Below are 25,717 nucleotides of genomic sequence, written 5' to 3'. Positions count from 1 at the left end.
GGACCCCCGTCGCCGTCGCCGTGTGCATTCGGACGAGATGGAGACGGCGACGACCCGCGCTATCTTCTTCCCGCGAGTCTGCCGGAGAAGACACGGCAGATCGATCGATCATGACGCCGCCGGCCCGCAAGCGCCAAGCGGACAGCCCCACCGCCGTGCGATCGAGTTGATGTGCGGCCGGGCGAGGAGGCGGCAGCTGGTCGCGGAGGGGTGTTGGCTTCAACCTCTTCTTCTCCAGCCGGCCAGCTGGTGGTGATCGACGGAGTGATGAGGAGGCCGCTTGGTGGCTTCCCTTTCGTGACTGCGGCTTTCGCTCCAAATAAACCCATCTCGCCTGGGCTAGCGCTTTCGGATAATTTGCGCTATTTTTGTATCCAAAAAGAATTCAAGACTCTAGAAATTTTATTATATACTTCCTGAAAAAATGTATACAACTAATTAATAATAGTCAAAGTAGTGAAAGGAACCAATATATATGAGTACACACTTTTGGGATTGGATGGGGGAATATTCTATATGCCAAAGGTATTATTGGCGGCGCCAAGCCGAATAACATCCCCTATTCCCTTCTATATATTCTGCACACAATCATCCGAGTTGGATCTTTACATGCAAACAAAAATATTACACTTTTTCTATACCTTGCAAGAAATATCGAACCATTTAGATAAGCTTTGCTGAGGCCTGAGGGAAAGCTTTTGCATTGCACGTCATTCTTTAATGAATTTTAGCAGTGCTGCACTATAGTAGCATGTGTTATGCAGCTCTTCCCATTATTTCGTACTATATACTAGCACATATACATAGAGAGGTAAGGTCAAAACTGTACTAGCACAGACGCAACATGGGGGCAGAAGAAAGTATTTGGAATACATGAATTTTTCTTATCTTCTCCAGATGATTTTTCTTTATTTAGTGCGTGGCAGCACGTAGCACTCACAAAATCTGAAAATTTTATAGACCACCAAATAATTCAGTCCATTATTAGTTAAAGAAAGAAATCCAAAAATAGCTGTAGAAGATTGACGAGGATCGGAGAAGATAATTCTTTTGCTCTCCTTTTGCGTCCACTAGCTAGATCCAAATTATATTCCACTGCACGTACCAGTTACCTTTAAAAGAGTGTAATCAAGTAGGAAAACTACATCGTTAAGGATCTATAGATGACAAGTACGTCGCTGTCAAGCAACGCCTACTAGCTCTCAAATTAAGTTAGCAAGGGAAAGAGATGAGAGGGTAGGGAGATAAAGATACGAGAAAATCAATCGATTTGTCCGCAGCCATATGTTTCAGAACAGGACAGATCTAGCGTAGATTTGTTCCATATGCATAAAGCATACTAATCTTTTGTGAAATCTTTGGAACCGAGGTATACACAAAATTTTTTTTGTGAAAAACTCACGACGACTTTTGCTTTTCCAGACAATCTAACCCCGAAAAATATTTGTATAAAGTTAAGCTATGTATATTTATCACATCCCACACCATATTAATTTTACAAGATTATACTCTGTACAAGTTGCAGGTACATATATAAGCTAATAATCTACAAGTGCATGTCACAGTCAGATCACGTATCACAAATGTACAGTTGAATTGACACGTGATGTATCTCTGAAAGCGGAACACAGCAGTAGTCCAAGGAATTGACAGGTGACCCATCTCAGAACTTTCGGGCCTGCTTTGGGAAGCCTCCACGAAGCCTTGCAGATCGCAGGCCGGATGTATAAATTGCAGAGGCCGGCACGCCAAAAATAATATTCAGAGGCGCAACGCACACAAGCAAGGCGGCTAGTGGTGCAAGTACAGCCACCCAGTGCGAAGCTCGCTGGTGCATGCGGCAATGGCGGCTTCGCTTGGGCTAAACCCTGAAGCTCTCTTCAGCTCCTACTCGTCGTCCTACTCCTCGCCCTTCATGTCCGGCTACGCGCCGCAGAGCTTCCCGGCGGCCAATAACACCTTCGTCGACGACGCGGCGGTCTTCTCCTCAGAGCTCGATGATCTTTGCCAGCTTGAGTACTCGCCGGCATCGCTCATCGACGGCGCCGGAGCCGGGGCTGGGGGCGATCGCAACGAGAAGTCGATGTATGTACATGTATACGCACCGAAAATTTAATTAATTTCCGCGGTAGGGTGTGGTAATTTTGGTTGGTACTCATGTTGCTTAACTACTACCTCGATGCTGCTTTGGTGATTGGATTTGAGTAGGTGGTGTGGGGGTCGAGATGAGAAGAGACCTAGGAGCAGTGGAAGGATTGGGTTCAGGACGAGATCAGAGGTGGAGATCCTGGACGACGGATTCAAATGGAGGAAGTACGGAAAGAAAGCTGTCAAGAACAGCCCCAATCCACGGTAAACACACACACGTGCGCTCTAATTTCGAGTTCAAGTGCAACCAAATTTATAGAATTATACCAAATGGAAGCGTGTCACATGTCCTATACAAATTCGTATTTCACCTATCCCGGCCGGGAAACAGTTAAATTCCAAGAACATTTAAACGGAGAGCTAAAAAAATGAAATATTTACTCGCTCGATTCTGAATTTCTGACGGACGTTTTGGCGCGCACGCACGCGTGCAGGAACTACTACCGGTGCTCGTCGGAGGGCTGCGGCGTGAAGAAGCGCGTGGAGAGGGACCGCGACGACCCCCGCTACGTCATCACCACCTACGACGGCGTCCACAACCACGCCAGCCCCGGCGCCGCCGCCATCATCCAGTACGGCGGGGGCGGCTTCTACAGCCCGCAGCACAGCGGCTCGCCGTCGGCCGCCTCCTACTCGGGCTCCTACCTCTTCTGACTTCCGAGCGGGTCATTCTTCCCAGAACGTGCCTCGATCAGCAGCGAGCACGTGTTGCTACATCGAGACCGAGGAATTCTGAGCCTTGACCCGGTGGTTCACCCCAAGTAGGATGAGAAACGATAGCGGCCGGCTAGATTCCGATCTGCTTGTGGAATTTTACAGTTGTGCAGTAGCAGTAATAATTAAGCTAGAAGTACTTTAATCACATCATCAATTAGTTACCTCTTCTTATGACGCATCAATCATCACTAGGATAACTGATGACAGCATGCTTGTTACTTGCCCTCTTTCTTTCTTCTGTTTTAGTTTCTTTTTTTTTGGCAGTCTGTTTTAGTTTCTTTATGTACACGCTCTTTAATCTATACGCGGTTGCTAAAAGGCTGCTGATTTAATTAACCTCAGTTCTCATTTCTCAACAATCATCATCAGATACTAGAGTTTATCAGTGAGTTTTTTTTTTCTTTTTGCAGTGTATAGCAGTTGCTTGGTCCTTAATACCAATAATAAGATCAACAGCTATTCGGTGTATGGTAACTTTTGAAGGGATAAATGCTCTAGTTTACTTATTATGGGAAACTTTTTTCGACTGAAATAGCAACTGCAAGATAGTTACTTCCTGGCTTGTTCCTCTAGCTTCTCTCTCTGGTCCAAGCGACCATAAAGTCTAGTCAAAAGTCAACAGTCATGCAACATCCATTTCTTGACAATTCCCATTTGGATTCAGCTATATAGCATCTGCCCATGTACCTCCACACACACCATGTATATAATGAGACTTACAACTGCACTTAGACTCTCCGGGAGCTACTTATTAGCAAGGATGTCTTACTTAGCTAGCTCCACACCTAATATTTTTCTTCTACCTACCCGTTATTTCTCGTCCAATTTCTGATCCCAAAACTTTTATTGCGTATTGCAGTCTATTATTAATGTCTTTTGTTAACTCTAGAGATTTGCCATCCGGCCCTAACACCGTACCGGCAATCCATCCCGAGTGACGATACAACCACTCGTATCATGTGTAATTCTCCTGTGGGGCACAACATGACCATCTCTTGGTCTCATGTTCATGTGATTTTGGCTAAAAATGCCATAAGTATATAAAATGAGTGCACACAAGTTATTTGTGTAGAGGGGTAAGTTCGATGGCCAACTAACATTTCAGAAGGTTTTGACCAGAGAACTTTACTGATGTACCCTCTAAGAAGAGGAACAAACACATAGCTTCGAAGGAGGCTTGGGGGATGGTATGCTAACCAAATAAGGCAGCAGTGCTAGCTCTCGTTCCCCTTCCATGGCCAATGTTAGTCAATTTTTTTTTCTCGAATACGCAGGAGAGCTGCACATTATTGTATTAAGACGAAAGTAGAGAATACAATGACGCAAGGCCATAAGGCGCGCGCAAGAACAAAGGCACCCGGAGATGCTACTGAAAGAACAAGTGGAAGCCCAAAAGAGCCAACTCAGAAACACACTAGTCACTTCTTAAACAACCTAGGCGGCTAGCGCCGGCATCGATCCAAAGCTTGATATCAAGCTTGATCCGGTCTTGGAGCTCATGCACTATGGAGGAGCACCCCTCGAACAGACATCCATTCCGCTCCTTCCAAAGTGCCCAAGTGATCAACATGACGAGAGTGTCAAGCCCCCGCTTTTTTTCCTTGCACTTGCAGCATGCGCAGGTGAGCCCACCAGTGATGCAGCTCCATCGGTTCTATGAAGGAACAAGAGCACTGCATCCCGGACAAAGTACCCCACCAAATCTCCTACGCAAAGCTACAATTTACTAGCAAATGATCAGCTGTCTCAAACTCTTGGTCACAAAACCAGCAGTAATCATGGGCTTCGAGATTGTGTCGTCGTCTCCAGTCCGCTATGCATAACTTTGTTGTAACACCCCTGGTGTTTGAAAGCTAATTAACCACTCATTAATTGTCTAAACATGGTTAATCCAAAACTAATTCAGCTTGCTGCCTGCTCCTCACCGTTGTCGTGCGTCGATTGGCCGTCTCCACGGCGCGCTGCTCCAGCCTCCAATAGCCGAGCGCCACCACTCCATCGCCATACCGCACCCATGCCGGCGACGGCAACAGGCTCGTCAACGCCACGCGCCGGCCGCCCAGGGGCGAGCCATCTCCCCTTCTCTGGCCTTCCACGACGTTCGTGCCGTCCCCATCCGTCTCCTGAGCTGGCTGCCTGCTCTCTTCCTCATTTCTCTCTCGCTCAACTTCATCTTCTACCTCCGGACGCAAGAACAGAGCAAGCAGACCACTCGTACGATCCAAAATCCGCGAGCTTCCCTTCATAGATTCCAAATCCCTCACACCCGAAGCTCCCTCACCTCCCTAGGTCCCTCCCCAGCCCCTCAGAACCGAGCTCCGGCCGTCGCACGGCTGGGAATCAAGGATTCCCCCACGATCAGACCACCATGGACAACATCTCCGCCCCTCACCATCGAACTCCTAGCTCCGGCCATCATTTTCTTCGTCTAGCGGTTCAAATCGAAGCTAGGAGATGCACTTATGCTCGTGCTTCTCTCGTTCCATCGCGTTCTACGAGTTTCCGCGCTCGTTCGTTGCGCCGTCGCCGCCGCCACACTGCTGCTCACCGCGGGCTGCACGCACGCGGCTCTGCGCCGCGCTGCCGTGCGCGCCGGCTCCACCCGATTGCGCTAGCCGCCGCGCCACCATGCCCCGTCGCCGGACGTCCTCGCCGCCGGCGGGAGCTGGTCGCCATGCCGCCGGCCAGGCGGCCATGGTCCGTCCGTGACCTGTCTTGACGGTTGACGGTGGGTAAGATTTTCTGACTTTTATTCATTAAAAATTGTAGACTGCATAACAAATCAAGGAAAAATAGTAAAAATACAAAATTAGTTTTGTTAGAGTGGTTACATCTGTATCTATAAGGGAAAAATATTAATTCTTGCAAAATGATCTTTTTACCCTTGCAAAAATTTAAATTGTGTTTAGGCTTAATTAATTAATTTCTGCAAATCTGCTAGTCCAAAAATTATGAAATTTTTGCGGTACTTCATTTTATGCATGTGTAGTCCACTATAAAAATTTCATATCCAGAAAACATAGTTTGATATGTTAATTGGGTTCTCCATATCTTAGTATATCTATAAATTAAAGAATAAATTATATGTAAGAAAAATCTTGTTAATTTAAATTAGAACACTGTATCAGTAGCTGTTTCATGCTAGATTTTGCTCATCACTAGAATGTACTTATGATCTACTTTAGTAAATCTATTTTGCTCATGGTGAATTTAGCTAGTTTGTATTAAAAACATATTTTTGGGGTTCATGCCAAAATAATTTAGTTAGTTGCTAATAATTATTTTATGCTTGATAAACTAGTTGAATTTAATTAGGACTTAGTTAATTAAAATAGTTTTCTTGTTGTTAGTAGATATACTAGTGTTGCCTCTTATAGTGGTTTAGTAAATAGTTAGTGGTTCGGTAACTGACTGCCCTATCCGTTGGTTATCGAGTAGTCATCGCATTTCACTGTGTAGTTTATGTTTGTTTCATAAATGCATGCATTCATCCATTGCACTCATGTATAGCATTTTATCATTCATGTATAGCCGGAATATGCACTTATCGTTCACGAAGTTGCGGTTGATCAATCTGGAGTTCACCCAGGTGGAATCGCCATGGATCAAGCTCGGCGTCAAGCAAACTAACTTAACCTGCAATTAAGGCAAGCCCCGATGCACATCCTATTATTTCAAATTTATGACACCTATATATGTTTCTATTACTTGTGCATTAGGTTTAGGAATTGTTTGGAACTCTAGTTGCATGATCCCTAGATTTCCTGGAGTTATATTAGTATGTATAGGACGATAGAAATGCTATGCTTAATAAGATCTCGGTAGAAGTCGAGTGATTTCTGGTCACTCGCGAGATATAAGATATCTCGTTATTTTAAGTATATGGAATATTGGAATAGGTTGGAGAAGGAAAAGAAAATGGAGACCGGGCGGGGAAAGGCTAGCCCCGTTTGTGTCGGTTAAGGACCGTTCGTTGTCTGGCCCTGTGATCGAGTTTGAATTGTACTAGCCGCATGCCGGGAGTAGGAGGTAGTCGAAACCGGTAAGCCGAGTACTGCCTCACTTTGAAAGTACAGGACTCCTTCCCACCCCTTAGGGCGAGTCGAGTAGTCGCGGAGAATTGAGATGCATGTATTTACTTTTGGTGGTCTCTTGTTGAGCTCGGCTGACTATACGCTGGTGGGGCGGTCTTGTAGTTCGAGACGGGGAGGGGAATGGTTGGCTCGTATAGTCCGACGGGGCATATGCGTGCCGTGTTGGTTAGGTCCACCTTGCAAGGTTAAATCGGATCGATTCGCCGTCAGTCGCTCTCGGATATGAGCACCTTGATCGCAGCACCGTATCGTAGTAATGAGATGGAATATTAATGTATATGTTGAAGAAATGTCGAGATTACTAATTGATCTTCTATTATGTTTGTTTTAGAAAGGGTTCTGCAAATGCCTAGAGGATATTAATTTATATAGAATGTGAGCTAAAATATTGAAAGTAAGGATCCACCCTTAGACGTTTTCTGCAAATAATCCACAGCCAGAAAGTCTTGCATGTCTAGATAATGGGCTAAGTATATTCTTAGTCGGGTAAGTCTTGCTGAGTATTAGTATACTCAGTGTTTGTTGTTTACCCTGTTTCAGGTACAGGAGCTAACCCGGATTCACATCGGTGGGCTCGATGTGATGTCCTCACGTCTCCGTAGTTATCGTTTTATTTCAATTTATTTTAGTTGGTTTCTAATGAAAATCTTTTTCAGGTTAGACTCTCTCTACCGCTGCTGTTATCTATTATATGTACTTTAATTTGTAAAAGTCATTTTATAAATACCTTAATATTGTTTACTATTTTATAAAATTGTATCCTGCTGGTACCGTCTGTGCTCGCCGTCGCGCGAGACTTCTGGTGTGTTTCGATCGGCCTGTGGGTTGGAAACAGGCTGTCAGGTTACACTTAATTAAGCTAATGCGCCTGATGCGTTCAAATGATGGCCATTACGCTTAATTAAACCGTTTAACTTGGCGGTTCTGTCACATTTGTACGCCGAGGCAGCCGTGTAGGTTCCCTCAATCGACCATCTCCAATTGAAGCGGTCGTAGTCACTGATGACAAGAACTAAGAGGCCGCTTCGAATGTCTCGATTGTTAGCTAGGCATGTGGGAGATTCTTAGTCGATTGTTACTTATCATCATGTTAATTACTTCTTGCTGGATTTTTTGTTCATGTATATTACCTATATTGCACGGTTGTCCAACGTATGTTATTTTGGATCACAGCTACATTTATACATGGTGGACAAAATCAACTTCTTCTAAATAAATGTTTGGCTTGGCTACCTGTAGTTATGAGGCGGCATACCAACCTAGTAGCATTGTGAGTCGTTCATTCATATAATCACAATTCACAAATCTAAAAATTATGTTTCGTCACTGTAAAAAATATTTTACTCGATCTTAGCACCAAAGGTTTGGTAATGCCAAAGGGGTGTCCTGATGCATGGAACCAGGCCTTGTTTGCCTAACTATGGCCCCGTTTAGTTCCCAAAATTTTTCCTATAGTATCCGTCACATCAAATCTTTCGACACATGCATGAAGTATTAAATGTAGTTGAAAAAAATAACTAATTACATAGTCTAACTGATTAGCATGAGATGAATCTTTTAAGCCTAATTAGTTTATAATTGGACATTATTTGTCAAATAACAACAAAACGTGCTACAGTAACTTTTCACCCTATTTTTCACAAACTAAACGCGGCCTATACCAAAATTTCGCCTAACTTCGCCAACCAGGCACACCGCCCGGGGTGCGGCCGTGCCTGTGGGCCCCACCTGTCATGCTATTCCTCCCCGAGAATCCTCCCCCAAATTCCCCAATTCACAGGCTGCCTCGCAGCAGCTGCCGGCCACATCGCGCGCCCGCCTCGCCGCCGTTCCCGCCGGCAGCTGCACCACAGCGCCTCCAGATTCCTCCTCCGCTTCTGCATAGCCACACAGGGACCCGAGCTACCAGCCTACTACTCCTCCCGCATCTGTCACCGGCCGCGCCGTGGGAACTTGCCATTTCTCGGATCTCTGGGCGGCCGGTGCTGGGCACGATGTCTGGAGGCCAAGAAGACCCCGAAGGCTCAGGTGACTTTGATTGGTCTAAGCTAGCTCTAAGTTTTATATTAATGCGCTTTTTGGAAGAATAAGATGAGTGCTTCAACTATCTAGCTAGCTTGAGCTTGTACGGTTCAAGTTGCTTATGTAATGCAGTTCACGAATCTCTGCAGGCCTATGAATAGCCTAGAGATACTTGGTTGGTAATAGCCTCCCCTGATACAATTGGTATGACTGTTTATATGTGCCTTCCCTGATGAATATCACCTATGGCAAATCTCTGGCGCCGAAGGGCTTGCTGCCCTGAGCCATGGGAGTGCTATAGCTGCTAACTAGAAGAGGTCTAGTGTTGGTCAGGTCCCTTTTTTTTAATCTTTTGTTTGTAATATTCCGGTTCTTGTTCTAGTTACATCCCTTACTCTAGTCCAAGGTAAGGTGATGGGGTTGTATTTGGACTTTTTTCCTCTCTTAATACAAAGATGCGCAGCTCTCCTTCCTGTTCGAGAAAAAAAGGCACATGTGTCCTGTTTTTGGCAGGGTAGTTTATTCCATTGTATATGATTATGGTTATTTGGTCTTTGAACAATTTTTTGAGTTTTTAGTAACTGAGATAACTAAGGGTTATTTCCTAATATCTTGTTTGTAGCAACTCTTGTTCACATTTGCGATGCCTTTTAAAATGACAATATGTGCCAATCAGACACAATGAGAATTTTGCCATTAATCTTTTTCTATGAGAAATTTTGTTGAGCTTTTAAATGTGAACTAATACAGGGCTGCAAATTGATGATGCCCAATGAATAGATTTTTACTTATTATCAATTGTGTTCATGTATGTGCTCTGATTGTCAGTGATGGACGAGACATATTTGGCAGCTCAAATAACCGGGAAAAAGAATCCAGAATAGATGCAGGCTGCAAACTGTTGTGTCCAAGGAATAATTCTTTACCTGTTCTTAGTCGTCTTCATGATGTGCTCTGATCGTCAGTACTGCATCAGCCATCTTTGTTAGTCCTTTTAGCATATGAAATAACCTAGAATAAATAAGGACTAAGGGTGTTCAAAAATCATGAACCATATTTGCTTGCAGAAGTAACAAGACTTGAAAAGCAAATTGAGCTTGCTTAACATACTAGTTCTTAGGGATACCCTCAGCCTAAGTAAAGCAAAATGGATTGCAGATTCCTGTAGGGATGGAAACCGGGTGTTCCGTAACACTGAGTAAGACAAGTAATAAATTTGTAGTGTTCACAATTCAATGAAATTGGATGAGTTTTTCTTGTTGTAGGTAACCAGTACTTAGCTGATGTAAGGTATGCGGTTAGGCCCATATACTACCACTTACAGAGATTTTAATGCCATTTAAATAAGTCTGAAAGTGGGGTTTATCATGGTGGCCATACAACTCCATGATTCCACAATTGACAAACGGTACTATCTAGCATGACAATTGACGAGCATTTGAACTTTACATAATTTTAAATTTGATTGACCTACTATTGATACAGTGGCCATCTTGCTGCAAAATTGCACTGAAATCTTCTTACTTAATGTCATCATACCTTATTCATGTAGATCACAACATGGACCTGGAAGAAGGCAATACCACCACTAGGATCAAAAGGGCAAAAGCCACAAATTGGCCCAGGGTCATGTCAAAGTTTTTGCTTGATTGGTACCTTGAGAAGAAGAGAGGAATGCCACCCAAGACCAAGTTCAAGAAGATGCACCATGTTTGGTGCACATCTGCAGTTAACTCTAAATTCAGAACAAATTACTCTGTTGACCAGGTCCATCGCCATTTCAGGCGTTTCAAGGAGATTTGGATCATTGTGACTCGGTATGCCAATGCGATTGGGAGCAGGTTCAACAATAAACACAAAATGCTTATACTTCCTGCTGCCACTATGGCTAGTTTACCTGTAAGTATTGTATCATAAGAAAGAACAGATTATTTTGCATGTTTTCCCACTGCACTAATGAATATTTTTCTTTAACAGATCGCGGAGCGTGCTATTCTCGCCAAGCCCATTCCATTCTTTGACCATCTGCTACAGCTCTTTAATGAAGGTCAGCTGGATGCTGCCTGCATGAGAGACCCTATTATGGACGATGATTCTCATGAGGAGTTGGAAGCCCAGATTGCATTGAATATTATTGCCCAGGCTGCAGATACAAGGGATCAAGAAGGGGCGAGTGTAGATATTATTGAGTTGGAAGGTGAAGATAACCATCATGAGGTGGCAGCAAGTAGCGGTGGGGTCCCTTGTGAAGTGATGTCTGACACTAGTGCACCATCTGCTCAGCCATCTGGGTCCTTTGCTGAGAGCACAATGGCTGCTCTCAAGCCTAGTGCAAAGAAGATGAAGATCATGAGCAAAACAAAACCCAGTCTGAAACCGCAGGCTCTAGCTCTGCATGATAGCAGGAACATAGATGTGTTGAACAGTACATTAGTGGGGATCCGTGACAGTGCTCCAAAACTGATTCGGGTGGCACCAACATCAACATCAGACCCAAATGCCCCTCTATGGAATATGCTAAAAGAAATTCCACTGACTCATCCTGATAGGCTGTCTGTTGGAATGTACCTCTGTAAGCCAGAGTCTGAAGTGCATCGAAGCTTTTTCATTAACATGGGTAAGGAGTACCTAGAATCATGGGCCCGTAAGTTCTTGGCCGGAGAGGAGCCTGGAGCCTTATAGTTCAATAACTGAATCCAGATTGAGGCTTTCCTGCAACTGCATCATAGTGTGAGCGTAGAATATGCTGCTGAGCTGTCATATATAGGACCTTGTTGTTAATGGCGATTTTATGTTCTACGATATGCACATTTTGTGCTTCGTCAGTTGGTAAATATCGGTTCGGTAGCTGTCATGTGTAACTTAATATATGGACAAGTTAGTTCGCCTATCAGTTTATAAGCCTTTCAGGTTATTTTTAGCTCTGAACCCCCCAGGTTGTATATGGTAACTGAAATGGTCTAAATGTTATTTGTGACATATATTTTAGTCTTGTTTTTGGCATATATATACCGTCTGTTTTTTGAGTTGCTTGAGTTTTGTGTAGTTGGCATAGGCATGGTAATGGCTACACAATATCTAAAACTAATTTAATATTGTAGGTGTTAGTGTATTTTTCTATAAAATCTTATCAAAGTTATAGAAGTTTAACCTAGGACATAAATTTAAAACATCTTTGGAATAGAGAAAGTATTTAGTTGTTTACGCATACTGACTGTGAAAAACATTCTTGTTTTCACTATATTGTAAAATAATATGCACCTTCATTTGCACTATTCTATGCATAATGTTTTAGAAATTACGGTTTCTAGACACAATAGTTAAAACATAACACCCAAACAAGACCTTAAACGTTTATCAAGCTATGAATAATCTGTGCCAACCTTTCATAACCTTTACCCAGTCGAATTTGAGTTTATATATGTAGATTGTTCGTGCGCATTGACAAGGATGATTGTTGCGTATGTTTGTATCATTTTTTAAAAGAAAATTATTGGGAAACTTTGAAGATATGCTCTTAAATTTTAGCTGTGGATCTGTCAACAACAGATTGCCCACCGTCTTTGTAATGCAAAGTTGGACCGCAAGACATCCTAACATATCACATTGCTTTCCATCGATGCACTAGTGATCAAACTTTTACATTTTTGTAAGATGTAAGACATTCCTTCCGCTCCAAATTATAAGTCGTTTAGATTTTCTAGATGTATAGATTTTATTATCTATCTAAGGTAGTGTCTATCAAGATATTTAACAAAAGTTATATATTTATAAAATCAAAACAACCTACATTTTAGAATAGAGGGAATATAAATTAATTTCAGGGACCAGGTTTGAGGCTGGTTATGTGATTTCAAGCAACGGCACATTGTTTTTCTAACTGGAAAGTGGGTCTGTGTGGGTAGGTCCGATTCTCTCTATACAGATGGAAGGCATACTATCTCGGAAAATTGGGAGCTTATTTTGAAATACATTTTTACAGGGACCTTGTCGCATAATAGGGCTAGGGTTTTACACTTGAAGTGGGCCCACAACTCCTCGCCGGAACCTCTATTGTCCCCATTCCCCATACCCCAGGCAGCCAGGCCACACCTCGTCTCAGCTCACGCCTCCCATGTCGGGCTAGGCAAAAAAAACCCGACAACCGAGAACCGAACCGAAGTTACCGAGAACCGATACCGAAGGAACCGGAACCGAAGAAGTTCGGTTCCTGTTCGGTTCCATGATCTAAGGAACCGAAGAACCGAAATTCAGCCCATTAGGCCCAATGTAAGTTCGGCCCAACTAAAAACCCTAATATCATCCGTTCCCAGTTCCCAACCCTAACATCGTGCACGCGACTCATCCAAGGCCCCCCAGCTCCTCCCAGGCGCAGCGCAGGCGGCCAGGCGTACACCCCTGACAGCGGCGCCCCACCTGACTTCCCTCCCGGGCCCCCAACCCCCGTCCGGCGTCCGTGGTCGGCCACGGGCCACCCACCGCGACGGGCCGGACCGAGACCCTGCGCTGCGCCTTGGAGGCTGCGAATCACCAGGCGACCGAGCGTCGAGCAACCCGACCCAGGCGGCGACCGAGCGAGCGCCCGCCGACGCCAGGCCCCACAAGACCGCCAGCGCGGCAGTGCCCGCCCCAGTGCCCCGGCGAGGCCAGCTCCTGCTTGAAGTCCACAACGGCTACATCAATTGCATCTTGCAATATAAGTGCCTCACTGATTTTAGATTTGGGGAACTAGAGATTTGTAGTGGTGATAACTGATAATTTGTATATTTTTGCTAGATGTCTGAGGAGGATTTGCAGCAAGAGGTGAGTAATTGGACAGAGATGCATGCCGGGCCTGATGGGAACATAAAGGATAACTTGTATATTCTATGTAATGCTTGATTGCTTGCTACTGAGTTGGTCATTTGAATTTGAGACAATAAAAACATCTATGTGTAGTACTGTAATGCTTGCTGCTACTATAATGCTACCGTTGCTTTTGCTTGTTTGAATTGATGTAATGCTGCTACTATAATGCTACTGTTGCTTGTTTGAATTGATGTTTGGATTGGTGCTAAAATTAGAGGATGTGCTGTCAAAATTTGCTATAATGAGCTGTTTTTATGCATCTTGAAACTTCGGTTCCTTTGGTAAGTACCGGAATCGAATCGAACTACCCGAAATCGAAGTTGCTCGGTTACCCCCTCTAAAAAAATCGGTACCTATTAAGAACCGAAGTTCAGTAGGAAGGTTCGGTTCCTCCTGAATGCCCAGCCCGACTCCCACGCTCGCTCCGACACCTCGCGCGTCTCGTCGGAGCTGCGCCGCAATCCAGCCGAAATGGCGATCGCCAGCGACGGAGACAAGGGGGTGGCAGCGCCGCCGCAGCTTGAGTCGTTTCTGGCCATCGGGCTGGACCAGCGCACGGCGGAGAACGCCCTCGCCAATCACAAGGTCACAGCCAACCTCACCGCCGTCATCGCCGAGGTATGCGCCACCCGCCTCAGCTCGTCCCTCTCTCTTCGATTCGATCCGATGGGAGAGAAATCACGCCCCTAGCATTGCGTCTGCGGTTAATTCGCAGTTCTAACTGTTGCTTGTGCCGCAGCCTGTTACTGGGTGCGACAAATCTGTGGGGAATCTCCTCTACACTGTAAGAGTTTCACACTGTTGAATTGAGTGATCGAAGATGTATCTTCGGTTATGCCTTTTGAATTGCAATTGGCCAACGCCCGTGAATCTGTTATGCAATTGAATAGGTTGCGACGAAGTACCCGGCAAATGCACTAGTGCACCGCCCCAATCTCATTAAGTACATTCTGTCAGAAAAGGTGCTTTTGTTTCCCTGATGTTCTTTAGTCCTTGATTATGCGATGCTGTAATCTTGGATGAGTTTTAACTCAAACCATGCAATTTCCAGATCAAGAACTCTGCGCAATTGGATGCTGCGCTGTCGTTTCTTTCTACCTTGGGTCCTGATTCCTTGGATCTGGTCAAGCTTGAAGAGGCTTGTGGTGTGGGTATGTTTTCTTAGATGTAGTTTATCCATGTCACTTCTGCAGTTAAAATTTGTAAAGGTGTGGAGCCACAAGCTCTTGCTGTTGATAATTTATATTAGAGAAAATTCCCTATTTGACACTCCCAAAACTGCTAATTCCTTTCTTGGCCCTCGAAAGCTGAATATTCCCTATTTGACACTCCAAACTTTTCATTCCCAATATGACATTCCATCCAAGTCTGTTAGCATGCACTACATAAGCATACAAGATTATACATCTACTTCATATATCTACACACAAGGATTCCAAAACATCTTAAATTTCCTTTTTATGATTTTTCTATAATTTACTGTGTATTTTCAAAGTTTGTAGCTATTTAAACTAACATTTAAACTAGAGCAAAAACTATTAAGAAACTGAAGATCAGCATGTAAAGAAAGTTGTAGACCTTATAACAAGGAATCCAACCAATTTTAGTTTGCATTTTTCTGATTTTTCTACGATTTACTATGATTTTCCAAAGTTTCAGCCGGTTTACTGTTAGTGCTTGACATGGATGGAATGTCATATTGGGAATGAAAAGTTTGGAGGCGTGTCAAATAGGGAATATTCAGCTTTCGAGGGCCAAGAAAGGAATTAACAGTTTTGGGAGTGTCAAATAGGGAATTTTCTCTTTATATTAAGTGCTTGTTTAGTGCAGCATTTGTCGTTACAAGAATCAGTGACAACTCACAGCCTAGTTTGCACTTTGATAATCAAGTAAAATCAATATACTTTAAGATATCAGCTATTTAATTGCTAAAAGTGTACTCTCCCATTGTCCATTTTGATTCGATGTTATGCTCGCTAGTCCACAATATTTCCTTTTCTTGCAGGGGTAGTTGTTTCATTTGAAGAGATTCAGTCAGCAGTCTCTGATGTTCTTAATGAAAATATGGAAGCCATAGTGGAACAGCGATATCGTATAAATGGTTTGCGTTCCAGCTCACCTTCTTTTACTTCATTCATTGTTGTTGTTTCACCTTTTTTCTTTTGACATGGACTCTAAGAGTTGAACGTTATCTGTTCCTGTTTTTTTCTTTTTCAGTTGGTAGCTTATGTGGACAAGTTAGGAAGAGGCACCCCTGAGGTGATGCTAAGTTGGTCAAGGTTACTAAATAGCTGAAGCTGTTGAATTTCCCCCCATATTTTTACATGTTATGAACTTGGCCATATGGCTCGCACTTAGTTACTACAACTTGGTTATGCTACAGGAGGAAATTGAGAAAAGGCTTGTGGAGATTTTAGGTCCAAAGACAGAAGCAGATAATGCTAAGCCGATGAAAAAGAAAAAGGAGAAGCCTACCAAAGTTGAGGTTTGTTAGCAATTCTTTCAAGTTTAAGATAGGGTTATCTAATTATCATGTCAGTCAGTATGGTTTTCAATGATCATCAGGAGGAAAAAACTGTTGCTGCTCCACCTTCTGAGGAGGAACTAAATCCCTACTCCATATTTCCTCAACCAGAAGAAAACTTCAAGGTACCGTGAAGGCATGAACTGCATGAGATGCCATCATATTCATCCTACTATGGAAAACTTAAATGAAATAATCTTGACTATTTTGGTGATTTAGGTCCATACAGAAATATTTTTCAGTGATGGAAATATATGGAGAGCTCACAACAAAAAGAGTATTTTAAAGGAACATCTTAAAGTAACTGGAGGAAAAGTGATGACCCGCTTTCCCCCAGAGCCTAATGGATACCTTCATATTGGTCATGCCAAGGTTCTGATAATCCCCTACAATGAAGTGATCATTACTCTAATATGAGTTTCATGAAATTTGAAATGATGCTTACATGCTTTCTCATATACAGGCTATGTTCATTGATTTTGGACTTGCTAAAGAGCGCAATGGCCACTGTTACCTTAGGTATGAAGGAATTTTAATTGATCTAGGATGTTTACTTTTCTGTCACAAATACTTACAGACTTTCCTCTTGATTGTGTTATTTTCTTTCATGCACTTTTACATTGAAAAACATGCTCATATGATATCAGTGCAACAGGTTTGATGATACTAACCCGGAGGCCGAGAAGAAAGAATACATAGACCATATTCAAGAAATTGTCACATGGATGGGCTGGGAACCTTACAAAGTTACATATACAAGTGACTATTTCCAAGATTTATATGAACTTGCTATTTGTTTGATACAGAAGGGACTAGCCTATGTCGATCACCAGGTTTGCTTTCTTTGGGCGTGCTTGTTTGGATCAAAGAAGCTAGAATTTCACGTATAGGTGTGTTTTGATAACAAGAAATATGAAGCATGTTGATATTGAGTGATGCTTGCAGGCCCCAGAAGAAATTAAGGAGTACAGAGAAAAGAAGATGAATAATCCGTGGAGAGATAGGCCCATTGAAGAGTCACTGAGGTTATTTGAAGATATGAGACGTGGGTTGATTGCTGAGGGAAACGCTACTCTTCGGATGAAGCAGGACATGCAGAATGACAACAAGAACATGGCTGACTTAATAGCATATAGAATAAAGGTAATTGATCTGACATAACTGTCTTTATTTTTCTCAAGTGTAGGATTATAATCTTTGTTAATGTACATGCAGTTCACACCTCATCCGCATGCTGGAGACAAGTGGTTCATCTACCCAAGCTATGACTATGCCCATTGTTTGGTAGATTCTCTTGAGAACATTACACACTCGGTAATGTCTAATTATTGCTTTCCGGTTGTTTGGCCCCTAAATTGTCATCAACTAATCTAACTATTAGATATTGTCAGCTGTGCACTCTAGAATTTGACGTACGTCGTCCATCATACTATTGGCTGCTTGTAGCCTTGGGCCAGTACCAGCCACATGTCTGGGAATATTCGAGGCTAAACATATCAAACAATGTTATGTCCAAAAGAAAGGTATACCACTGAAACTTGTGGATGCAATTTCTATTTGTGGAGTTTGTTCTATTATATAATTAGATGTTACATCCTCTGTCTTGCAGTTGAATCGACTTGTCACAAACAAATGGGTAGATGGGTGGGAATGGGATGATCCTTGACTGTTGACACTAGCAGGGCTTAGAAGGAGAGGAGTATCATCAACAGCGATTAACTCTTTCATTCGTGGGATGGGAATAACAAGAAGGTAAGTTGAGAAATGTTTTACATAGATTCGTAAAAGTATTGTCCACCTATTTTGCTATATACACCATTGTTAGGGAAACAAAGTGAATCACATATCCGAATGCACTTTGGTTGGGTAGAAAATGGCTGCATATATGCCCCTAGAGCACAAAGTCGTCAAACAAAGTGCTCCCTTTCTATACCAATCTCAGGAAAATCTTCTCTGGTTTTTATATTACTGATACCACTAAATTTATTTTTCATGGCAGTGACAACTGCTTAATTCGCATTGAACGCCTTGAATACCATATTAGAGAAGAGCTTAACAAAGTAGCCCCTCGAGCTTTTGTCGTTTTGCATCCTCTTAAGGTTCTCCATTAAACTATTTTCCAAATTCTTTTTCCTTACTTTATTAATCGCTTAACTGATGAACTAATTTTTTTTATTTTGGTCAATAAAGGTTGTTATAACTAATTTAGATCATGGAACAATAATTAACCTTGATGCCAAAATGTGGCCTAATGCCTCCGATGATGATGCTTCAGCCCACTACAAGGTGCTTCTTAATTTTCACATGTTATATGATATCTTTCTTAGAAAAAAAGATTGGATTTTTTTTGGTGGTGATGAAATGATATCATTCTGCTATTACCTGTGATGTCTATCCCAACTTTCCTAGGTTCCATTCTCAAGAACTGTCTACATTGAGCAATCTGATTTCCGCCCAAAGGATTCGAAAGATTTCTATGTGCTTGCTCCTGGTAAATCAGTGATGCTGAGGTAATATATTTGCAAGCATCTAAATGGTTCACCTACTTCATGCCTAGTCACTTGACGTGTGTTGCTAATTGAATGGATAGACATTTGTCGTGGCTCTAGAAGGAGGGCCACAGCCGGGTGGCGTAGTGCACCCGCCTAATCCTAGAGGATGGTTACTCGGGGAAGTGCAAGCGATTACTCAGATCTTTTCAAGAAGCAAGAACACAAGATCACTCGAGCATTTAGAGTGGTTCGGGCCGCCGGAGCGTAATACCCTACGTCCACTGAGAGTTGTATTGCTCTCGTGTCTGTGGATGAGTCTATCCTTTGCCTCCAAGTCTTTTCCTGGACTTTTCTTGGACTTGAGTCCTTCTCTAACGGGCGTCTCCCTTTTATAGCGCAACTGCGCAAGGGAGGCGCGTACACAGGTGTTGGACCCCGACAGGTGGGCCCAACGAGGATGTATAGTATACCATGAAAAAGACATTAACAGTGCTTTGTGAATCTCTTGCCGGATACGCTTTATCGCCCTGTAGACTCTCTGACTGAGGGAGGTCTTCACCTGTCCCATCGGCGAGGTGCCCGTTGAGGCGGTGTAGGTTGCGGCGTAGACTGTTGGGTCTACCGCGTAGGCGTTATGATACTCCATCGCCGATCTGTCGTGTCTAACTGGCGTTGCAGACTGACGCGCGTGGCGTGGGTGGCGCCAGCGGCTGCATTGTGCGTCTCGGTAACGCGCGATCAACAGTATAGCCTGGTAAAAGTCACCTCGGGCTCTGCTGTGGTAGAGCGCACTTAACGCCTCCCGCATTGAATGCGGTAGGTGGGTAAGTCTTCCCGAGGAAGCCTCGCAGCCGCGCCCGTGCCTGCGCCTGCGAATACGTGACGGCTCCGGACCCCCCCAGGCGGGGCGTCTGTTCTCTCCCCACTGAGGGGTCCGGATAGTATATGGGGATCCGGGACCCCGTGGGGGGGGGTCCGGGGCCCCTGCTGTTTTGGCTGAGCGTTCCCTTCTCCGGAACACGTGGCGTCACCGGACCCTTCCCTAGCAAGGGACGGGTCCGGGGCCGTTGACCGGGTGAGAAGGGCCTCGGACCGCGAGGGCCTGGCTGCTCAGGCCGTCAGCGTGTAGTCAAGGATAACTACGAGGCTCTCGCCTAGACACATCAACACCTCTAGGACACATGGTGACACCGGACCCGTCCCCGAGCGGGAAGCGGGTCCGGGACCGTTGGTCTGTTGAGACGGAGCCGGACCCCAGGGGTCCGGCTGCTCAGCCTCTTAGGGCGTAGTTACGGATAACTACGCGAGTCTTGACACAGCAAGAGGGAGTACCCTAGTCCAGAGGTATCGACGGTGGCCCCCGGGCCCACCTCGGGGGAGGTACGAACCCTGTAAGGATCGATGGACCAAGAGGGGGGTGAATTGGGTCTTTTTCAAATTTCTAAGACAAGATAAAGCAACCTTAACCTATGCAATACTAATAAGGCTCAATTCACCAACCGGCTAACTAAGCAAACTACACAAGCTATAAAGAATACAACTACAACTAGATATAAAACTAAGTAAGGTAGAGCTAAGTTATGATCTCTAAGGTCAAGCACATGAATAATTGCATGAAAGTAAGTGCTTGAAAGTAAAGAGTGGGCAAGAGACAACTGGATTTTTTTCCTGTGGTATCGATGTGTTGGCACACACCCCTAATCCACGTTGTGACACTCACTAAGAGTCTTGTCACCTCCCATGTTACCGAGACGTGGGCGCTCACTAAGAGTCTCCGTTCACCATCCCGGCGTGGTGGAGCTCAAGCCACGTACAACCTTCTTCGGGCTCCCACAATCCTTGGCAAGCTCCAGAAAAAACACCTTCAATCACCAAGATCGCCTAGGTGCTGCCAATCAACAAGAGTAACAAGCTAGGGCATTCACTTGAGTAAGAACCGATCACCAAGAACGGATGCACACAAGCTTCTCTCTACTCAAGTCCTTAGCCTTGCTTCTTGAATGATTGAATGAACAAATGTGTGGAAGATGAAGCTCAAGGTGCTCTCAACAATAGTATGAGTGTATGAATGTTGCCTGGTGTCAAGAGAGAGCAAAATGACCCATTGGAGGGGTATACATAGGCAGCTCACACGAATAGAGCCGTTGGAGAAAAGCTGTCAGAAAAGTACTTAACGCCGGTTAATTCGACGGCCCTCCAATAGTCAACGTCGGTTTAACCGATGAATGTAAACTGCCCATTTGGAAAACTAGCCGTTACAACTTGGGCAGATTAATCGACGTATCATTGGTTTAACCGGTGAGTGTAGTTGTCCACTGATCAACTGAAAACTCAACTCTCTGGACAACTGCACCGACGTTAACTCAAATCCTTCGTCGGTTTAACCGGTGAGTTTAACTTCTGAAATCCCTGGAAAAACCAACTCACTGGACAAATGCACCGACGTTAATTTCAAATATCGTCGGTTTAACCGGTGTATATAACCTTGAAACACCCTGGAAAACCAACCTTCTGGACAACTGCACCGACGTTAATTTTCATATCGTCGGTTTAACCGATGTATATACTTGTCCAGACTCTGATAACTGCGTTTAACCGACATATAGAAAAATGGAGTCGTCGGTTAAACCGGTGTATAGACTTTTTCTGATTTTGCCTTTTCTGATTTGAGTCTTGAATGAAATCCAAATATTCTTGAGATACAAATTGAAAACCACTTATTTGAACTTCTAGGAACCTGAGTGACCATAGTGTACATCCATTTTTGATTGACCATGTTTATGCTCGAGTTACTTAGCCTTAACCCCTCTTTATAGTGCGACCTCTACAAAACTATAAAACCTATACTAACCTAAGTGTCCTTCTCAACCTTACGACACTTAGGACTAGACAGATCCTTAGTCTTGATATATATTTGACTTAAAACCGAGATCGCCTTTTTGTATAATGAAATTTAGGGGGCTCTTTAACATATGACCAAATGAGCAATAATGATTCATTAAGCTGCACAAAATAATTAGTCACAATAATGGTTGTCATTAATCACCGAAACATACCTAGAGGGCCTATATGCTTACAAACCCGTAGGTGTGGCCATTATCGTGAAGTGTTCTGGCGCAACTTGGATGTGTTGGCGTGCTCATGTCGCGAGCGGGTGCTCCGGACCCCCTAAAGGCCGTAGCAATTGTTGCCAGGTTCAGGTACTAGAGCGCTCTTCGCAGGGCGGCAAAGGTACAGGCTTAGGGTACGGAACCAAGCTAAGCGGTTGCACGGACCTCGAACCGCCCAGCGAGCAAGCACCACTTCCCCGGACCCGGCTCCAGGCGACCGTGAGCTGTTGCCATCGATCCACCGAGATATGTTACCGGACCTCGCGGTGGGGCATTAGGAAACCACGCCTTACACTAGAAAGGAGTCCGGACCCCTAGGTACGGCAGCTTCGGACACTAGGGTACTCGTAATAGGGCAGTGAAATGCGTAGGCTTAGGGTACATTACCAGGCTAAGCGGCTACGCAGAACTTCTCCACCCCAGGATACAAGCACCACTTCTCCGGAGTAGGTCCCTAGGAGTTTGGACCGCCTTCCAGCTAGAAGGGGTGTCCCAACCTGACCACAAGCCAACAGCTCAATTTGGATCGTTAGCAACAAAAGAAAAAACTCCGTTCGGGAGAAGGAAACTTGCAAACTGAACAGACAAGTGCTATTAAGTTAATGTAAAGATAGTACTGAGAAGGCAAATCTCCTTTATTACTTGATTCGTGGTGTACATCAGAGGTCGGGATTACGAGGGCGGACCTCTACCACTCTGGACCACTTGCTGGTGTCGCCTGTTTGTGTGATGAAGTCAGAGGTCGAGTTTACAAGGGCGGACCTTTACCGCTCTGGGCCACACGTAGGCACCACATCATTACAAAGGAGAAACACACTCAATCGTATCTAGTGGTAACCTACAGCCGTCGCCCCGTAAGGCTCCACCTTGGTGCTGGCACAGGGCCCCCGCACCTTGCGGTGGAGGTCGACGCCTGTCTACAGCAGCTCCAAGGGAGGCTTGAGCCAGGCGAGGGAGAATGCGTCAGACATCCTTCCCGAGCCACAGCTGTCGGCTCCAGGCTCCATTTTGAGAGGAAACCTTGAGCCGACGCCGTGCCGCCGCAGTGGACCCCCGGTGGTTGCTTGAGAGAAAACCTTGAGCCGACGCTAAGGTGTCGCAGGGTGACGCGTAGCAAGCGTCGCCCCTGCGCGCCACCGTGCCGGCTCTGAGGTGTCGTAGTGGCGATGCACAGCAGGCGCCGCTACCGTGCGCCACCGCACCGAGGACACTGCTGCCTCGTTGTCAGGGCATGCGGCGTAGGTGACGCCGTGCCACTCTTCATCTTCTCGTCGTCGTTGCAGAGGATGAGCTCAACCTCATAAGCCAGGAGGTGAGCGAAGATCTGGCCAACGCTTGTGCGATCCCCACGGACAGCGCCATATGTCGTGGCTCTAGAAGGAGGGCCACAGCCGGGTGGCGTAGTGCACCCGCCTAATCCCAGAGGATGGTTATTCGGGGAAGTGCAAGCGATTACTCAGATATTCTCATGAAGCAAGAACACAAGATCACTCGAGGATTTAGAGTGGTTCGGGTCGCCGGAGCGTAATACCCTACGTCCACTGAGAGTTGTATTGATCTCGTGTCTGTGGATGAGTCTATCCTCTGCCTCCAAGTCTTTTCCTGGACTTTTCTTGGACTTTTCTCGGACTTGAGTCCTTCTCTAACGGGCGTCTCCCTTTTATAGCACAAGGGAGGCGCGTACACAGGTGTTGGACCCCGACAAGTGGGCCCAACGAGGATGTATAGTATACCACGAAAAAGACATTAACAATGCTTTGTGAATCTCTTGCCGGATACGCTTTATCGCCCTGTAGACTCTCTGACCGAGGGGGGTCTTCACCTGTCCCATCGGTGAGGTACCCGTTGAGGCGGTGTAGGTTGCAGCGTAGACTATTGGGTCTACCGCGTAGGCGTTATGATACTCCGTCGCCGAGCTGTCGTGTCTAACTGGCGTTGCAGACTGACGTGCGTGGCGTGGGTGGCGCCAGCGGCTGCACTGTATGCCTCGGTAACGAGCGATCAACAGTATAGCCTGGCAAAAGTCACATCGGGCTCTGCTGTGGTAGAGCGCACTTAACGCCTCCCACATTGAATGCGGTAGGTGGGCGAGTCTTCCCGAGGAAGCCTCGCAGCCGCGCGCGTGCCTGCGCCTGCGAATACGTGGCGGCTTCGGACCCCCCAGGCGGGGCTTCTGTTCCCTCCCTGCTGAGGGGTCTGGATAGTATATGGGGGTTCGGGACCCCGTGGGGGTCCGGGGCCCCCGGCTGTTTTGGCTGAGCGTTTCCTTCTCCGGAACACGTGGCGTCACCGGACCCTTCCCTAGCAAGGGACGGGTCCGTGGCGTTGACCGGGTGAGAAGGGCCTCGGACCGCGAGGGCCTGTCTACTCAGGCCGTCAGCGCGTGGTCAAGGATAACTACGAGGCTCTCGCCTAGACACAACAACACCTCTAGGACACATGGTGACACCGGACCCGTCCCCGAGCGGGAAGCGGGTCCGGGACCGTTGGTCTGGTGAGATGGAGCCGGACCCCAGGGGTCCGGCTGCTCAGCCTCTTAAGGCGTAGTTACGGATAACTACGCGAGTCTTGACACAGCAAGAGGGGGTACCCTAGTCCAGAGGTACCGACAGTGGCCCCCGGGCCCACCTCAGGGGAGGTACGAACCCGCAGGTGGGGCCATTATCGTGAAGTGTTCTGGCGCAACTTGGCTGTGTTGGCGTGATCATGTCGCGAGCGGGTGCTCCGGACCCCCTAAAGGCCGTAGCACTTGTTGCCAGGTTCAGGTACTAGAGCGCTCTTCGCAGGGCGGCGAAGGTTACCACTTTGGATAAAGGAATCATTTGTCTTAGTTTCTTACCACCTTGTTGCGTGGTTACAGGTTACTTCGCTGTGGATTCAGACTCGACGCTTGAGCGGCTGGTGTTTAACAGAACGGTTACCCTAAAGGACTCCTATGGAAAAGCTGGGCCCAAGTGATCTACTCGCCTTCTGGAGAGGAAGAGATTTGATCGCTTTGCTTGGCGAAAAAGATTTTGTTGTAAAACTCTTAGTGGTTTCTAAAGAGTTATAGGACATTGCCCTGCATGAGATTTTGTGGGGCACCCCAATTTTGCATCGATGACACCAACACTGAACTGTTGTTATATCAATGGTAACTCAAATTATGTTTACATGATAGCGAGTTATATTTAACATCTCGAGATTTGATGTGGCATCGATGCAGATACCTACCCATTTCCAAATACTCTTCCAAACTAAAAAAAATATGCCCAAAACTATTGCGCAACTGTTCCAGGATTTTACATTATAATATTTGCATACTCTAGCAGGAAGAAAGAGAACAAAACAAAAACAAAAGGAATTTTGTATGTTGAATCCGTAGACTCAATCCTAGTTATGGACTCAATAAGCATTGAGCTACTTTGAGTTATGAGTAGCGAGTGGAGGAATGTCAACTTCCATTCGGGTGAGAGAGATCCTCTGATCGTCCCCGCCATTGGGCTCCCACCGGCCCACGCCTACCACCTCTGCCGCACCAACCTTGGATCTGTTTTGACTTTTGATGAAGGCCCTTGTCCTGTCACTGGCCCATACCAGTGATCCGTCACCTGCCCTTAACTTCCACCACCCAAACAAATTTCCTCAGGATTTTCAACCCCGCACCCGCTGACTCTTGCCGGGTGTCGTCAAAGCATCAGCCAAAAAGTCCGGCGACTTTTTTAGTCGCCAAACACAAACAGGGCGATGTGCGTGCAAACAACAGAAAAATCTAACAAAGAA

At 45.4% G+C, this 25,717-nt stretch overlaps 2 protein-coding genes and 1 pseudogene across 2 annotated transcripts; all 3 read left to right on the top strand.

Moving 5' to 3' along the window:
* The first annotated feature begins 1,760 nt into the window (after nucleotides 1-1,760).
* LOC120664321 (probable WRKY transcription factor 50) lies at nucleotides 1,761-3,224 on the top strand. The gene is made up of 3 exons (XM_039943478.1): nucleotides 1,761-2,085; nucleotides 2,209-2,352; nucleotides 2,583-3,224. Exons 1-3 carry the CDS (start codon nucleotides 1,844-1,846, stop codon nucleotides 2,800-2,802), a joined length of 606 nt encoding a protein of 201 aa, XP_039799412.1. The 5' UTR covers nucleotides 1,761-1,843; the 3' UTR covers nucleotides 2,803-3,224.
* A 1,687-nt stretch (nucleotides 3,225-4,911) lies between these two features.
* Nucleotides 4,912-12,007, top strand: LOC120664320. Its single transcript, XM_039943477.1, has 5 exons — nucleotides 4,912-5,593; nucleotides 6,397-6,512; nucleotides 7,500-8,987; nucleotides 10,534-10,880; nucleotides 10,959-12,007. Exons 3-5 carry the CDS (start codon nucleotides 8,693-8,695, stop codon nucleotides 11,661-11,663), a joined length of 1,347 nt encoding a protein of 448 aa, XP_039799411.1. The 5' UTR covers nucleotides 4,912-5,593; nucleotides 6,397-6,512; nucleotides 7,500-8,692; the 3' UTR covers nucleotides 11,664-12,007.
* Nucleotides 12,008-14,214: 2,207 nt separating this feature from the next.
* On the top strand, nucleotides 14,215-25,129 carry LOC120664319 (annotated as a pseudogene).
* The last annotated feature ends 588 nt before the right edge of the window (nucleotides 25,130-25,717 follow it).

The sequence above is a fragment of the Panicum virgatum genome, chromosome 3N (genome assembly GCF_016808335.1).
Source record: "Panicum virgatum strain AP13 chromosome 3N, P.virgatum_v5, whole genome shotgun sequence".
Classification (NCBI taxonomy): domain Eukaryota; kingdom Viridiplantae; phylum Streptophyta; class Magnoliopsida; order Poales; family Poaceae; genus Panicum; species Panicum virgatum.
This window is presented reverse-complemented; position numbering and strand designations above follow the sequence as displayed.

Excerpts from the sequence above, each read along its gene's own strand:
- LOC120664320 (XM_039943477.1), top strand. The coding sequence starts at position 8,693 with ATGCTATTCCTCCCCGAGAATCCTCCCCCAAATTCCCCAATTCACAGG. Across the intron at positions 8,988-10,533 it reads AGAAGACCCCGAAGGCTCAG|ATCACAACATGGACCTGGAA; the intron begins GTGACTTTGATT and ends TTATTCATGTAG. Across the intron at positions 10,881-10,958 it reads CCACTATGGCTAGTTTACCT|ATCGCGGAGCGTGCTATTCT; the intron begins GTAAGTATTGTA and ends TTTCTTTAACAG.
- LOC120664321 (XM_039943478.1), top strand. The coding sequence starts at position 1,844 with ATGGCGGCTTCGCTTGGGCTAAACCCTGAAGCTCTCTTCAGCTCCTAC. Across the intron at positions 2,086-2,208 it reads GATCGCAACGAGAAGTCGAT|GTGGTGTGGGGGTCGAGATG; the intron begins GTATGTACATGT and ends GGATTTGAGTAG. Across the intron at positions 2,353-2,582 it reads AAGAACAGCCCCAATCCACG|GAACTACTACCGGTGCTCGT; the intron begins GTAAACACACAC and ends GCACGCGTGCAG.